General features: G+C 36.2%; 1 protein-coding gene across 2 annotated transcripts; it reads right to left on the reverse strand.

The window, feature by feature from the left end:
- Positions 1–1,637: 1,637 nt before the first annotated feature.
- LOC111514456 (uncharacterized) lies at positions 1,638–17,004 on the reverse strand. 2 transcript variants are annotated; one of them, XM_023170694.2, is made up of 2 exons: positions 16,707–17,004; positions 1,638–6,453 (listed from the first exon to the last, which is right to left on the reverse strand). In XM_023170694.2, the coding sequence occupies exon 2, from the start codon at positions 6,445–6,447 to the stop codon at positions 2,221–2,223; it is 4,227 nt and encodes a 1,408-aa protein (XP_023026462.2). In that variant the 5' UTR covers positions 6,448–6,453; positions 16,707–17,004; the 3' UTR covers positions 1,638–2,220. The 2 variants fall into 2 exon arrangements, with proteins under 2 accessions (XP_023026462.2, XP_023026461.2); XM_023170693.2 differs by having other exon boundaries at positions 16,694–17,003.
- Between the last annotated feature and the right edge of the window lie 1,158 nt (positions 17,005–18,162).

Genomic DNA, 18,162 nt, shown 5'->3' on the forward strand with positions numbered 1-18,162 from the left:
ATTGTCTTTAGCGTTGCGGGCGTACGCCCAAAAATATCTAGACCGGAATCATCCAAACGAGTTGGTTTTCAAATGATTCCTACATGAATTTCGTAGGAATGGAAATGTAGCTTATGAACAGACAAATAGGCCAAAGCTTATCGTTGGAAATGAGGAAGATGACTTTTTTGTCATGGGATCAATCATAAAAACCCTCATACGGGTCAACGTAAGATCGAGAAAGATACATGGATAAATGGTGCATTTCTAGGGTGAGGGTATAGGGAGGGTAAGGTTAAGATATAGGGAGGAATTATAGGTACACAAGTTATAGGAGCATATTTTTTTATGAAAATTTGAATGGTCAACAATTTTTAAAATTCTCAAGAGATAATTTGCCTGAGCTTCTGAAGAATGTGCAGGATGTGATTACAATTAGATGGAGCTTCGGGACATTTCAAATTCAGTGTCAGACGTTTTTTGAATATGTGCTTCCCGAATAAATGGATTGATGGTGGAGGACCACATAATTGGCCATCGAGATTACCAGATTTGACTTGCCTCGATTTATTTTTATGGGGATACTTGACGAATGAGATTTACGATACTCTTTCAACCATAGTGGAAAATATGAAGGAGAGAATGTGGGCTGTCTTTCGAAGAGTAACGCCTCAAATGTCTTTCAAAGAGAGATTGGATCTTTGTATTCAACAGGATGGTCGTTATTTCGTGGATCAATTGCGAAATAGATATATTTGTGTTTCATATTTTGTTGATGTTTTGGTTGAATGATAAAAAAGTGTATAGTCTGTTTAATGAACAACTGTCAGAATATGAACATAAATGATAACTTCATTTTAGTGAAAAGTAAGTATTTTCGATGGAGTGAAGTATAACAACTGTCGATGAGAATTCTGTGAGCAAATCAAATAAATGTTGTTTCAAGGCTATCTTGATTTAAAGAATTCATTGAAATAAGAACTACTATTTGGAAAAGCCAAGCCAATATCTGAAGATAAAGGGAACTTTGAAAGAAAATGAAAGATAATTGAATTTTATATTTTCAGCTCAAAAAAGAGAGGGTGTTTGAAATAACAAAGAAATTTTTGTCCAAAATCATAAAGAAGTGACAATGATTTTTGAACATTCTGTATAATATTGAGGAACGGGTTTTATTGGAATAAATAGCCCAAAACCTGTTTTATGCTTGGTCAGAATTCGAAGGGATGATTTCTATACATTTCGATGTTATTTAGTTTCGAATTGTACCTAGTATTCCCATATAAAATCGACATCTCGAGAACGGTTTTAAATAGGTACATAAAACCTTTCATGAAATCATTTTTTCTGCTGACCTATTCAAAAGTGTAACGAAATGCACAATTTCGATATGTCACTTTTTTGAGCCACGCTGCAGACTCCAACATATTTTTTTTCTGCAGCCTTGATCAATATAGATATAATGAAATGGAGAAAATCCCGAAAACATTAATGGTTTGGTTAACTGGGATGGTGTCGTGTAGTATAGAATCTGAATTCCTGAACAGGAAGAATCGTAATACTAGAATTGAGTTATCTTTCGAAACTTTCGGTTACTTAATGAGATTTAAACACTTATTTCCAATATTTTATATTGTGTCAAATTATAGGTGGTACTGTTCGGTTTCATTTCATTTTATTAACAAAAGTACAAAAATCAGTTATTCACATTTTTATGACAGTGTTTACATTGTAGGAATGATATAATACTATAAGTTATGTATTTATCAATCTGGGAATACAGCTGATATATTTTATTAAAATGAATATTTCTGTTCAGTTTGAACAGTCTTCTAGTTCATTCCTTTTAATAATATAATATTCAAAAAACAATAGGTTTAACAAAGTAACAATAAAAAAATAACACAGCTGAAGAAACATAATGAAACACTTCCTCTACAACCATAAAACATACTGTCTTATACTGTTGTACGATATATATCATCTATTCAGAGGGGGTCTCAAAGTTTCCAATTTTTTTGCACAAATGATATGAAGTTTTACTTGGTGAACTAAAGGCCTTTCTCAACTAGAATGAAATCTGCTCATCAACATCTTCATTTTCATAACCACTATTGCAATATGCGCAATCGGTATCATCACATTCTTCTATATTTATATTTTCTAATCAACAAAACAATTCCGCTGTTACTATTGGAAGCTTCATCAACGAATTGATCACATATGAAATGAGAATCGGTCTCAATTTTCATCACCACTCCCAGATATATCATATTCATCATCATCACTACCAGATGATTCGTCATCCTCGTTATCACTGTTGGAAACCACATTCTTCGAAATTTGTTTTTCATTTGTCATTCCAGATGAATTAGATCCCAATGAGTTTGTGGTTTCATAATATTTGGTGCCACTTTTGTTACGGCTGGACGAAATATTTTGAAATGATCCCTCGAAATCAGTGACTATGGTAGGAGGACTAGAATTATATTGAAAATTAAACTTTGCTGTGTTGCCTGTAATAGAATCAAGAGAATTGGCACTGCCAGAAAATTCATAATCCTCATCATCGTTGTTAGCAACAAAGTTCTTTATAACATATATTTTGGTTGTTAAATCAGTTGAATTATCCACTGAAGAATTGGTTGCTTTCTTATTTTTGTTATTGCTGGTACTTCCAATAGAAACATTTTGTAGAAATGTCGTCAAACCAGTTGTTATATAAGGTATAGTAGTAGTAGTAGTATCAGCAGTATTCTGTACGTGAAACTTCTCCTTGTCATCTGTAACATATATATCATATTCATCATCATCATCATCTCCACTACCAGATAACTCGTCATCTTCGTTATCACTATTGGAAATAACATTCTTCAAAATTTGTTTTTTAATTATTGTTATTCTAGATGAGTTAGATCCTAACGAGTTTGTTGTTTCATAATATTTGGTGCCACTTTTGTTACGGCTGGACGAAATATTTTGAAATGATCCCTGGAAATCAGTGACTATGGTAGGAGGCCTGGAATTTAATTGAAAATTAAACTTTGCTGTGTTGCCTGTAATGGAATCTAGAGATTCAGCATCATCACCACTCCCAGAAAATTCATAATCCTCATCATCGTTGGTAGCAACAAAGGTCTTTTTAACATACATTTTGGTTGTTAAATCAATTGAATTGTCCACTGAAGATTTGGTTGCTTTGGTATTTTTGTTATTGCTGGCAATTTCAATAGAAACAGTGCGTGAAAATTTCGCCAAACCAGTTGTTATATAAGGTGTAGTGGTAGTAGTGTCAGCAGTATTTTGTACGTAAAACTTTTCCTTGTCATTTGTAACCGATATATCATATTCATCATCATCATCATCTCCACTACCAGATAACTCTTCATCTTCGTTATCACTATTGGAAACCACATTCTTCAAAATTTGTTTTTCATTTGTTATTCTAGATGAATTAGATCCCAATGAGTTTGTGGTTTCATAATATATGGTGCCACTTTTGTGACGGCTGGACGAAATATTCTCAGATGATCCCTCAAAATCACTGACTATGGTAGGAGGACTAGAATTATATTTAAAATTGAACTCTGGTGTGTTGTCTGTAACAGAATCTAAAGAATTAGCATCATCACCACTGCCAGAAAATTCATAATCCTCATCATCGTTGTTAGCAACAAAGGTCTTTATAACATACATTTTGGTTATTAAATCAGTTGAATTGTCCACTGAAGATTTGGTTGCTTTGGTATTTTTGTTATTGCTGCCACTTTCAATAGAAACAGTGCGTGAAAATTTCGCCAAATCAGTTGTTATATAAGGTGTAGTAATAGTAGTGTCAGCAGTATTTTGTACGTAAAACTTTTCCTTGTCATTTGTAACCGATATATCATATTCATCATCTTCATCATCTCCACTACCAGATAACTCTTCATCTTTGTTATCACTATTGGAAACCACATTCTTCAAAATTTGTTTTTCATTTGTTATTCTAGATGAATTAGATCCCAATGAGTTTGTGGTTTCATAATATATGGTGCCACTTTTGGTACGGCTGGACGAAATATTCTCAGATGATCCCTTAAAATCACTGACTATAGTAGGAGGACTAGAATTATATTGAAAATTGAACTCTGCTGTATTGCCTGTAACAGAATCTAAAGAATTAGCATCATCACCACTGCCAGAAAATTCATAATCCTCATCATCGTTGTTAGCAACAAAGGTCTTTATAACAAACAGTTTGGTTGTTGAATCAGTTGAATTGTCCACGAAAGAATTAGTTGCTTCGTTATTTTTGTTATTCTTATCAACAATGTTATTACTGGTACCAATAGAAACAGTTCGTGAAAATGTCGTCATTATATGAAGTAAATCAGTAGTACTGTTAGCAGTGTTTTGTACGTGAACCTTTTCCTTGTCATTTGAAACAAAATCTGTAGAATTTGCCTTGTTTTCAACTTTGTTTCCATCACCACTGCCAGATAGTTCATAATCTTCATCATCGCCGTTAGGAATAACATCCTCTATAATATGCACGTCGGTTATTATTTCAGTCAAATTTTCCTTTAATAAACTTGCTGTTTCGTTGTGTTTGATACTATCAAAAATATGATTGCTGGTGCTTTGGGATATTTTTTCCAATTGAATCGTAGCCAATGGACTAGTAGTTGTAATACCTTGTATATTATATTTCTTACGGTCACCCATGATAAAATTTCTAGAATCTTCATGATTTTTGTCACTACCGTCATCACCATTTCCAGAGAATTCGTAATCGTCATCAGACTCAACGTTCCTTAAAATATGAATTTCGGTTGTCACTTCAGATGAATGGGACTTCCTTGAATAGTTAATGAATGGAATAGAAACTGAGGAAGTTAGGTTTGTAGTGAAACTTTGTAAATGGAGCTTCTCCTTGCTGTTTGTAAAATAATGTGTGGTATCTGAATTTTCATCAACACTTCCAGAGAAATCGTAATCTTCATCATCGCTGTCAGGAGTAACAATCCTTGTGATAGGCATTTCGCTTGTTATTTCAGATGTATTTAGATTTCTTTCTTCCTTATCTTCGCTTTCATCATTATTAATGCTACTGGTGACAGTTCTAATAGGAATAGTAAGAGTATTAATATCATTCAAATTAAACACTTGATCATTTGTAATTGAATCTAGAGAATCTTCATCTTCATTTATATCACCACCACTACCAAATAATTTGTAATCTTCGTCATCAGTGGTAGAATGAAATTGTTTTGAAACAACTAATTGGGTTGTTGATTTAAATGAATTGGTTTTTGATGAATGTTTTGCTTCGTTATCATTAACGATTTTTTTCATGGTATTTTCGACAGTAGGAATACTATTTAGACAAACATGTACCTCTTTGTCTGTAAAAAACTCTTTAGAGTTCACAAGATTTTCATCTCTGTTATCATCACCACTACCAGAAAATTCATAATCTTCATCATCGCTATTGAAAAAATTAGTTTCTACAGTAGGCATTTGGGTTATTATTTCAGATAAATTGTTTTCTGATGATTTTGTAGCTTCTCTATTCTTGATATTACTTTCAACAACAGGATTATCTTCAGTTCGAATAGATTTGTTTGAGGTGGAGGATGTGACTTTGAAAATGCTATTGCTATTTGATGAACGAAACGTCATATTATCATGTGCATCTTCATTTCTTTCATCGCCACTACCAGAAATTACTAAATCATCATCATCAGTAGAAGATGAATTGATGTTTAATGCTTTCCTAGGTGCATTTGCAAAATGATTTTGATGTTTTCTGTAATTTCCATGGACAGTTTCGTTGTCACTGATGCTGCTGTTTAATTTGTTTTCCAATGATATCAAGTCTCTGGTAGTCTTTTTATTGTTGACATTGTTGTCATTTTTGAAATCCCTCTTAGTAGGCGACAAAATTGCATTGCGTCCATCTCCACTTCCACTACCGCTACCAAAAAAATTTAAATCTTCATCATCAGTATTAGGAACACTTCTTTTCGAAATGTATCCTTGCGTTGTTATTTGAAGTGGAATGGTTTTTATCGAAATGTTTCCTTTGTTATCTGTATATATGGAAATGTTCCAATTTTTCTCTGCATCGTCCTCTCCTTTAATATCACCATCATTATCAGAAAAATCCTTATACTCATCATCAACATTGTGGTATAAGTCAATGATATCATTATCAACAAATGAAAAATCATCTTTTTTGGGGAATTTCGAAGTGGGGGGCAATTGTGTTGACAGATGATAGATTTTCTTCCTGCCAGGTTCAGCAGGATCTACATCACTTTTGGCTTGACTTTTGATAGCATTTCCACCCACGAAAAAGTTATGGTAATCATAACTTTCAAAACGATTTTGAATATTGTTTGGGATGACCCTTGCATTCACTTCATCTACACTGGCATGAACTATGAATGACAATCCAACTAAAATTCTTGACAGTGAATCCATATCGATCTGAAAAGAAAAGATACATTCGTAAATAACTTAAAAAAAAAACACGAAATTATAAATTGCTAAATGATACTTCAATTCAGTAATCAGTTGGTAACTGATAGGTTAGTGAATTTCAATACGCACTGTTAAAAATATTGGTTCTATCCCGGTCCTGGAATACAGTGGGTGATTTGCTGCACGTTAAAATCTTGAGCTCGCTCAAGTTTCGATTTCTGAGAGTTGTCGTTCGTAGGGGGCGACAGCTAGTTAACGGAAAAACCATTTTTTACACTTTGTTAGTGACACCACGAAACCCTCCAACGAAAATATTTAAACATATAGATTCCACCACTTCCACATATAGAAACCTCCAAATGTATAAGTATAATAGTACTCATATCAGCATATAATTACCATAGATATTTTTTCGTGAATACCAAAAATTCACTTCGATTAATTTTTTTTCTGAAATGCAATACGTCTGGTGATGCGGTACAAAAGAGGAGAAATGGACAAAAATTGAATTCTTCGAAGATGGCCACTCTCTATAAAAAGTAATACTTGTTAAATATACCACCTGAATTGGAACACCTCAGGAAGACAGCGAGAAGTCAAAACGTACAAGACTCGAAGAGGACTGGGGTATATATCAAGCCAACCTCAGATAGTTGAAATAAGTCTGCAGACAAAAGCAAAGAGACGCCTGGATAGCCCATTGTTGTCAAATGTCCAACCATGAGACTATCGGCATTCTGACAACGGAAAATGGCGACAATGCCGCCAACCTCCAAGAGAGCACTGAGATTCTTATGGAAACTCACTTTCCAGGGTTTGTCTTCCTAGAACGTTGAACTGCACGGAAGTACCAACGACACCCTCACAATACGACTGACAATTTGCTAGTGCAGTAATTGATGAGGACACGATAAGATGGGCCATATCAGGCTTTTCTACCTTCAAGTCACCAGGACCTGACGGTATATGACCAGCCCTACTTCAATGGAGAATGGATATTCTTATGCCGCACCTGGTTGAAATATTCAGAGCCTCTTTAGCTCTGAGGTATATTCCCAGTCAGTGAATGAATGAAAATTGTATATTTACAAATTATTTACAGTTATTACAATTTTGTGTGTGTATGTGTTTGTGTAGGGCCCTGCTATAGGCTTATGCCTCTTCAGGGTGAGTGAGTTATGTATGTGTTTTGTGTTTTATGTTGGTGTTTGTGTTGTGTTGTGTTGTTTTTGTGTTCCAGTTTTCTTAGTTGGTTTTTATGTTGATCCATGTGGTAGTCCGGGTTCATTGCGGTGGTCGGTGGTCCAGATGTTGTGACTTGGTACGGGTTTTTGGGCCGGGGTTTTGCGTGTTTAGGATTTCAGTACTTTCCGGGGCGCTGCTGTCAGGTGTCCGCTATCTGTATCCCAGTGGGAAATCCTCTAGGATGTCCTGGATCGGCTCCGGTGGGTCTTCCATCGCTCCCAGGAGTCTGGCTGGGGGAAAGGGGAGCTTTTTCCTAGGTTTCCTTTGGGATCCTCCACGGGGGATCCATGGCGATGTGAGCGTATCGATGGCATCGGTGTTGTTGCTGCTCATCGTCCTGGTCGCATATCGTCCTCGGAGTTCCTGAAATCTTTGGTCGATTGGTGTAGTATTTATGAGGTTGTATAAGTGTAGGGAAGGGTATCGGTAGTGCAGGTTGTGTATGTTGCGTAGTATTCGTCGTTCAGTCGTAAGGATGCGGTGGGACAGTCTCGGAGGAAGCGTACAGTATATCATTGCTTTGTAGTCGAGGACTTGTCTTACAAAGGTATTATAGGTGTGAAGCAGAGTTCTACTGTCGCATCCCCCAAGTTTTCCTCTCAGAGCTTTTAGAAAGTTAGCTCTCTTCCGGACTTTGTCCAGTGTCTCTCTCAGGTCGATTTCCCAGTTGAGGGTCCTCGTGAAGGTGACCCCCAAGTAGGAAACCGAGTCCTGGAGTAAGAGGTTTTCCCCCAAAAGTCTGAGATTCAAGTTGTCCGGATTTAGTTTGGGACGGGTAGAGGTGTTAGGATGTCGGAAAAGGATTGTTTGGGTTTTTGTGGGGTTGATTTTGATACGCCATTTGTTGCACCACTGCTCGAAATGGTCGATCATATTTTGGGCTTGAATTTGCAAGCGGCGGGTGTTGGGGGCGGAGGAGTATAGGATGGTGTCGTCGGCGTATTGGAGGATTTTGTGGGTTGTGGGAACATCATGTGCATAGATGAAGAATAGGGAAGGGGCGAGGACTGATCCCTGGGGGACTCCGGTTTTTGGGGAGAAAGGGGTGGATAGAGCTTCACCGACTTTGACGCGGATAAGTCGGTTGGATAAATAGGATGCAACTAGTCGGATAAAGTGATGAGGCAGATTGATTTGGATAAGCTTCCAGATCAGGCCCGCGTGCCAGACCTTGTCGAAAGCCTTTTGGATGTCTAGGGAGATTGCAATGGTGCAAAAAGAAGCGTTGATATTTTGGGATATGTGGGTGTGAAGTTCGACTAGTGCGTTCTGGGTAGAATGTTCCGTCCTGAAACCATGTTGATAGGGTGGGATAATGTTATGGAGTGTGAGGAAGTCGTTCAAACGGTTAGTGATCAATCGTTCCAGCAGTTTTCCAAGGCAGCTAAGCAAGCTGATGGGTCTGTAGGAGTCGGGATTAGTAGGATCCTTGTGGGGTTTAGGGATTAGAATTGTGTTAGCCTGTTTCCAGGCGTTTGGAAAGTAGGCGTGTGCGAGACACGCATCTAGGATGTGTTTGATGAATGGGATTGCTGACGCGTGGAGGTTTTTCAGAACACGGCCTTTAACCGAGTCTGGTCCAGGAGCGGTATTTCTACCACTGTGGATGGTGTTGAGGATGTCTTCCTCGCTGAATGGGGATCTTAAGGGATAGTTGGCGTCGAGGGGGATTTGACCTGGGTGCCTGCCCAACTGCGCCGGCACCTGTTGGTGAATGAGGTTAAGAAATAGGTTATCGGAAAGCTGACACCAAGAAAATATCTGGCGGTGACCAGGAAAACCCTACGCTCAACAGTGACCAGGAACGATGACCAGGAAACACCTCCATAATATGTGGCTAGAGGACATACCTCCATGCAGGATGTGTGAACAGGAAGATGAAACTATCAGGCATGTCCTATGCGAGTGTCCGGAGTTGAGAGTGTGTGTTCGGCGAGTCTTGGCCTACACCTGCCGATATAAAGGAGATGTCGCCTAGTGACCTGTCCAGCTTCCTGAAAAGGACAGGATGGACGATGATCTAGGAGAACAGATCCTCGGGAGAATGTACAATGGGTCACATGTGGCCTAAATGCTGTGGGCCTACACTAACCCTCCCTACTCTACAGATACAGTACCATTGTCGGTACAAGAACACCCTTCATACTAGGTTGTCTGAATGTTTTTGTTTTTGGCAAAATTCTACTTGATGAAATTATTTCAAACAATCCATCTAATGTAGAATAATTTTCATTAAATTGAGATATACGCTGTCTGTTAAAAAATTAGGGGAAATTTAATTTTTCTCAAGAACTCTTCAGTTATTCATCAATTTCTGATTTGTTTTTTTCAGAGTAGCCCCCCTTAAATAAAATACAGTTGTGCCAGGGTTTTTTCCAATCTTCGAAGCAGTTCTGGTGTGCATTTTTTGGTATGTCCTCGGGTTCCCTCAGCGATTTGGTTTGTATCTCCTCAATCATCTCAAAACGCCGTCCTTTCATGGGCCAATTTCATCATGGGCACATGCAAAGTGGCAGTGTGCCAAATTTTGTGGATACGGTGACTGAGGAATGATAAAGGTGTTATTTTTGGGCAAAAAATTATGAACAAGCAATGACGAGTGAGCGTATGCTCCACAATACCAGACATTTTCTCAGTATTGCTTCTCGCAAGCGGCACAAAACTTCACGATAATACTCCTTATTGACCATACGACTATGTGGCAAGAACTTCTGATGCACTACGACACGGTAATCGATGAAAACAGTAACCAAATCCTTGATATTTGATAGAACTTGGCGTGCTTTTTTGTCTTGGCTCTTCTGAGCTCTTCCAATGGGACGATTAGACTTTGGTTTCGATGTCATAACCACATACCCATGATTCATCACCAGTTATGATTTTTCTTAACAAATCTGGATCGCCGTTGATGTTATTCAACATTTCCTGAGCGACGTTCATGAGACGGTTTTCTGGTCAAACCGACATCCTCAACAACTTCTCTGATAGTGATTCGACGATTCTCCATGAAAAATTCACTTTCTTGGTTTGATGTGCTAGGGAGTCTAGGGTGAGCGTCTTCATTTATAACTTCTCGACCTTTTGTGAAAAGCTTACAGGTAGGTACCACTTGTAAACAAATTTCTGATTCAGAGTACAATTACCGTATGTCACTCTCAATAATGCAAGTGTTTTTCAGCAATTGATTACATTTTAGCAACAAATTTGTTGCAAATTCTTTGATCCCTTTTTTTGATAACAGAATTTGAAACCCTTATTATGTTCACTAAACGTCCTTATTTTTATGCATTCATAGGAGTGAATTCATTTCAATTGCCTCTCAATGAATTTCTAGATCCACACTTGAGACTTCATTGTAAATTTTCTCCTCGATAGTTTTTGTGTTAATGGAAAAGTATTTTCCCTTCTTTTCCATCCTGATTTGTTAATAACATTTGCAATAATTCTGTGTACTATAAAATCTTCAGAAAACATTTTTAAACGTCAACTTGAATCAAATAAGATTCCGCTCATTTTTTTTAGGAGTTTTATGTCTACTGAGCCTGAATTTTAAATTATGAACTACAGTTTACACTGCAGAAAGAAAATAATCAAAGTATTGTTTTCAAAGTGGGATTTTTAAATTTTCTTACGTATCCTACGACATTTTTTAATAACCAGCTTGAGGACCGCCCATCTCGTTACCAACTGAGAGAATATTTCAAGAATCTCTATTATCATGATATTTCATTGAATGTATTTTTGCTGTGTTTCAGATACTGTATAGCAATGAAATATTAAGAAAAAATTATAGACAATTACGTTTCACTTGATATAAACGAATAGTTTATTTCAGAAGTAAGGGTAATCGACCGACGACGAGATTCGTCATATGCATTTCACTGCACTGAAAATAAGAGTCCCAGCACAACGTATTTATGATCTAACACCAGACCCACTGAAGGTTTCATCAGTGATGCTAGGCTGAACCACAAATTCATTGCTGGTCTCAACTATCAATTGCGTTTGAGGCCAGTTCACGTCGGAATTTGAGATACCCAGTCGTGTAAACTTTTATTTTGATATCCTGAAAGTTGTCTCAAAACCTAGATATGGTAGGCTGTACGCGACTATTGAAGTCTAAGGTCAAAGGTCACAAAAATCGATTGTTTGCAAATGTTTTACAAATATCTCCTTTTCTTTGGGTTTTTTGCTATTTGTATTGATCAGTATTGTAGAGGTTTAAACTCTCTACAACTCTCATATCGAACGTTTTTTTAGACGTTGGATCATTTTCGAGATTGAGGGCGGAGAGCGCGCGGTTAGAGTAGCATTAATGTTCAACCAGTAGTTCCGGTCAAAAACACACCATATGAAGTCAATTAATCATTGATAAATGCACAATCATTAAGAATTTTTTTTTCTTATCAACTATCACATTATATTAAAAAATTATTTTACTTCTCTATTATTAATTCAGTATCAATTTATTTAATACACTTACCTGCCCTTGTAGTTATAGAATTGTTAAGGAAAATATTCAAATTAGATTTAAATTCTAATGAAATTTATATCAATAACTTCTTGAATAAATAAAAAAGAGGAAAAAATTGTTAATCATTGTTTACATTAAAAAATATTCCATACATTTATGATTGTGGAAATAAAAGAATTGAATAAAAATTACAAGAACTGCAACTTATAACTTCAATTATCTTCTTCTTCATCGTCGTCTTCCGACCGCTATAGTATTTCAAAGTCCTCTTCTTTATCGTCTTCAACGACATTGTCTCCAGGCCATGATTTCAGGGTCAATAGATCTGTCTTCATTGACTTCGCTCTGGTATGGTTAAGCATTGAGACAAGCTTGCCCATTACAGTAGCCACGAGCTGAAGAGCTAAAACCTCAATTTCCTGCATCCACATCGCGAACCACAACCACTCTTGGAGATGCAGTATATTGTGTTGGGAAATTCCTTTGAAACAGGTGCAGAACTTGTCGTCCAACTTCATACTTGAGGTCCCAAATCATGCCCCAACCAAGTTTGAACTCGAAAATAAACACGATTGAAATGTTTGTCTGCTGCTGCACTTGTTGGTGGAATATTTGATAACTGCATAGGTTCATTCAGTTGTGTAGACTTGATGTATTGTGCTTAACAGAGATGATCGATACTGTCCAAAGATTTTGGAGCATTATAGATCGCCAACAAAATTTGAATTCCATTCTCAAATAATGCTGCAAGCTGATCCAAATTCGGCGGTTTCACAAAAGCCCAGGCATCGGTTTTCTTAAAAGAGATGAATGTTTCTGAACCAGATATAGAAATGTCATGACAGACAATTCCCGCTTTCTGCTTCGATAGGTTTGTTGGGATTGAAATGGACACCAATATGTCTTGGCACAATCATGTCGCTGGAATTGCAAAGGCTGCTTCTCGAAAGCTTGGAACACTAGTCCGAACCAGAAAACTGTACACACCTCAGCAACTTTTGATGCTTTACAAAGCTCAGATCAGACCTTCTTTCAAATATCACCAGAACATCACAGAACATCACAGTTACTATACAAGAAATTACAAGAAAATACCGTATCCTATCATACTGAAAAAGTCAATTTCACAAAGACCATTTTCATACACATCAACCAAATTCTACAATATTATTCCTGATAAAATTAAAAACAGTAACTGCACTCCAATTTTCAAGAAGAATTTGAAATCGTTTATATTCGAAAAACAAAGACAATATGTGATAAATATATTAGAATAAAAAGTATACCAACCAATTATGCTATATTACCCTAGTCACATTATATACATTTTATACAAATCTTATTATTATTTTTACATTCTGTCAACATATATTGGTTTATGTCCTTGTTTTATTTCTTTTTATATTATTTGTCTTGTGGCGTATTCTAGAAATTATACTCATTGTTACCATAAACAGGCACCTTGTATTAAGTTTACACGAATCTTATTATTATTATTATTATTATTGTTTTATTTATATTTTCTGTCAACTTATACCGTCATGTCTTTTCAAATTTATGTTTTGTTTTTATGTTACATTTTATTTGTCTTGTAGCTTATTCTATAAATTATACTCCTTGTTACACAATAACGAAACAAGTGCAATAGCGCTTATCGTTCAAGTCTTTATTCCCACTCTTATCATGTAGTTCATTTATTTATATTCTGTACTCTTACGGTGAATAAAGTTTTTTATTATTATTATTATAATTATTCTTTGCAGTATTGTTCTCATGTATGGAGCTCCACTCCGAAGCACACCCTGAAGCTGCTGAATTCCATTCAGAAAATAGCCATCTGCCTGATTGGCAGATGGCAATCTTGATAGTCTGGAACATCGAAGAAAGATTGGAGATTCATCTCTCTTCTGAAGATACTTTCACTGGAAATGTTCAAGAGACTTACACATTTGATTCCACCAAGAGCGGACTGTGACTGCTCATCGCTTTGAGGCTCAATTCAGTACATCTTGAGCTCCACTGTTTAAAAACTTCTTCATTTGCAGAACTACGTTTATGTGGACTAGACATCCTGAGAACGTTTTTCCAAATGGATTCAATCTCCAGCAATTCAAATCCAATGAAATCGCCACTTTCGCACAGTCACCGCTCTTAGAGCGATGACTTTTCTGTAGTGCTTGTATTTTGTCCTTCAAAATATTTTTTTTTGCTTTTTTCAAAAGCGCAGAAGTCGTATCACAACGTGCAGAAACAAAAAGTTTTTTTTTGAACGAGGATACTTATCAATCGGTTATAAGTGTTATTGAATATATAGATATTCAAATGATGAAAATTATTGAATTTAAAATAATAATCAATAAGAAATGAAAATTTATATCAATTATGTATCTATCAATAATTAATAAACTTCTTATGGCGTGTTTTTCACAGAGACTACCGGTTGACCTTGAATGACGCTCACATCGCGCACATCACCGCTCTCTATCACGAAAACGATTCAAAGTATGAAAAATAGTTTGAAACAAAGGTTGTAGGGAATTCAATTACATACATACATACATACATGCATGCATGCATGCATACATACATACATACATACATACATACATACATACATACATACATACATACATACATACATACATACATACATACATACATACATACATACATACATACATACATACATAGATACATACATACATACATCGTACACACATACATACATACATACATACATACATACATACATACATATATACATATATACATACATATATACATACATACAGGTGAAGCTAATATAAGCGTGTAAAAAGAAAATGATTTCAATGTATTGGGCATGTTGAATATATCTCAAATAATGGGAAACTGACATTACGTGGGTCGTTGATGGGTGGCAATGATGCGATTGGAATTTCATTATCTGCATCATAATTGATTTCTTAGACAGCAAATAATTTAAATTGAGACAATGAAGCCTTTCTTATCCTTTCTTTATTAGCAGTTTTTAAAATATACATAAGTCTATATTATGTCCGGAAATGCTTTGTTTCGGAAATACAGGGTGTTGTAGTTGAATTTTTTTGTTCTTTTTAAAAAAATACCTTTCGTAAAAAATAGGTTATTTGCACAAAATTTGGTATCCAAGGTGCCATGTTGTCGTTTATTTCAGATTACTCTAACTTTTTGACAGTAAAATTTTGGTTATTTTCATGAAACTATCACTTCTCCTCCCACACTCCATCTCCAACAGCAGGGGCACTTCCTGCGGCGGGCGTCAAGAGCTACGCCTTGACTAAAGGCAAGAAACCGGCTGCCCTTGCAGGAAAGCGCCCTTACTTGAGCACCTCCACGGAGGGAACCCCAAGAAGCCGTGCAACAACAGTAATGTCGCTGCACCTGCCAAAACCTTCACGAAGGCTGCCATGAGACACCTCAAGGTTGCCAAAGAGAGTGGGTGTTCGGCGAGTCATGGCCTTCACCTGCCGATATAAAGGAGATGTCTCCTAGTGACCTGTCCACCTTCCTGGAAAGGACAGAATGGACGATGACCTAGGAGGACAACTCCTCGGGAGGATGTACAATGGGTCACATGTGGCCTAAGTGCTGTGGGTCTACACTCACCCTCCCTACTGTTCAGATACAGATACAGAACCCTACTTCCAAACCTTTCCCAACAACACTGGAGGTGATCGTTTTCTATATCGATGCATAAGTGAGGCTAAGTGAGATTGTTGAGAACACTACAAAAACTGAGTATACGGTGGACCACGTTAAAATAAACAACTTTTTCCTATCATGTTTATCGAAAAATATTTCGAGATAAAAATAACTAAAATTGCCAAAAACTTATGACAAAACCAACCATGTTTGGAAAAATCAACATTTTATATCTTGGAAACGAATGATTTTTTGATAAAAATTTACTAGGAAAAACTTATTTATCCACCACATACTTAGTTTTTGTAATGTTATCAATAACTTCACTTAGCGCCCTAAGAGCTAAGTAATATCCATCGATTTAGAAAATTGTAAATATCTCGAAAACGATCACCTTCAGCGTTGTTGAGGAAGTGTACCCTATTCACTTGGAAAAGGTGTGGGAATTAGCTTTCACATGAAAAGTACCAAAAGGTTACTATCAAAAAAGTTTGGGCAATTTGAAATAAATAATGACAGCGTACGCAGCCCCTCTAGATGTACCATGAATTATAGGAATATTAATAAGAAATTATGATTTCCGGTGTTCCAAATTTCGTGCAAATAATGTATTTTTTGCAAAATTCATTTTTAAAAGACGAACAAATAAATTATATTATAAGGTACTTATCTTACACAAATAATTACGCACACAGCTAAAATTGTTTACGCTAAAAATTCATTCGGTATGATGGGGTACAGGTATAAACACCCATTTTGAATTCGATATGTAGAATTTTTTTACTCAGTATATTATTAATACATAAATCTATTGAAACATCCAAGTATTCATGGAACTGATAGAAAAATGATAGTAGTACTTACTAAATTTCTATACCTATTCATTGTCTGAATTCAACCAACGAAATAGAACCAATTCGGCATAATAAATAATGGTCACATCCAGATATGTGTTATGTCGATAGTGGTATTATTGGCACACTGTTCTGCATCGTACGGATTTGATAACTACTTGCAGTTTATCTAAAGAGGTACGATTAATAAATTTTATCTTTTGTAAACATGCATATACATGAGTTTATTTTCTATGGAATTTTCGTCACAAAATTATATTTCCTTCGAATTATCAACTGGTAACCACATGTAGAATGTCCATTCTGTTATTTAATTTCTTCGTCAATTGGTCTAGAAAACACAGTCGGTTATTTTGCGGTTTTATGTATTAGTAACTTGTCCGACATCAGGTATTACACTGAGAGAAATTCAGCTGTGAGACTATTTTTATTTTGCATATCGCGCTATTTATCGCAAGGAAAAAAGTGATATTGATATAAATAACGTTGTAATACTGAGAAAGGTCTTCATCTAATTCTTCCGGTACTAGGCAGGCGGTCCTTGATTGAAGGCAAACGGTGAAAAAACAAGATAAATGGAATTGATATACAGGGTTTCCAAAGAAAACTTTACCTAACCTGTAAGCCAGAAACGGACTTGTAATCGAAAATTTCAAAAATTAGGTAATTTTTATTTCTAGGGAGACTGATTCTGATATGAAAATCATACCCGAAATTTCACACCCCTGTGGTCAGCAACTATCCTCCCTATTTTTTTAATGGCACGGGGGGTCTAGTGATACATCATTTGAAAGGTCTTTTGCTCCTCTATTACCTCTGTATTTTTTTTTAATTGGTTCATTCGTTATTGAGAAAAAATAAATGTTGAACGTTCTTATGATGCACTGTTTGGAACCTTTGGTGTAGTAATGAATATTACTGAGTTTTTTCTCAACACCAAATCGTTATTTTTAACACCTCGACACGTGTTTCGATCAACAAGTGATCATCTTCAAGAGGAAGATTAAACTGAAGACTCCTCTTGAAGATGATCACTTGGTGATCGAAACATGTGTCGAGGTGTTGAAAATAACGATTTGGTGTTGGGAAAAAAGTCCAGTGATATTTGTTGAACGTTTCATTTAAGAAAAATCAGAAAATTCGCTGTCGATCATTTTATTTAGGAAATCAACTTAAGTAATGTCAATGGCAACACAATCAATGAATAAAGTGTTCAAAATGATCTCCATCTAGTTCCATACAATGATACAGTCTCCTTTTGAAAGGGTTCCTTACATTATTGAAGATGTCTGAAGTCAGAAATCGGCATTCCCGAACAATTCTCTGTCGCAGATCTTCTAGATTTGTAGGCTTGGTAGAGTACACTTTCGACTTCAGGTGTCCCCACAGAAAGAAGTCCATCGGTGTGAGATCAGTTGATCCAGCTGGCCACTCCACTGGCCTCTTCTGCCGATCCAACGCTTTGGAAAACGTTCGTTC

Source organism: Leptinotarsa decemlineata, unplaced genomic scaffold (assembly GCF_025532065.1).
Source record: "Leptinotarsa decemlineata unplaced genomic scaffold, Ldec_3_MD MMD2_tig00001393_RagTag_RagTag, whole genome shotgun sequence".
NCBI classification, from domain to species: domain Eukaryota; kingdom Metazoa; phylum Arthropoda; class Insecta; order Coleoptera; family Chrysomelidae; genus Leptinotarsa; species Leptinotarsa decemlineata.

What these genes read in the sequence shown, in the direction of transcription:
- LOC111514456 (XM_023170693.2), bottom strand. Translation starts at nt 16,714, where the DNA reads ATGAATAGGTATAGAAATTTA. An exon ending in TGAATAGGTATAGAAATTTA is followed by an intron (nt 6,454 to 16,693) that starts GTAAGTACTACT and finishes TTTTCTTTTCAG; the next exon opens with ATCGATATGGATTCACTGTC.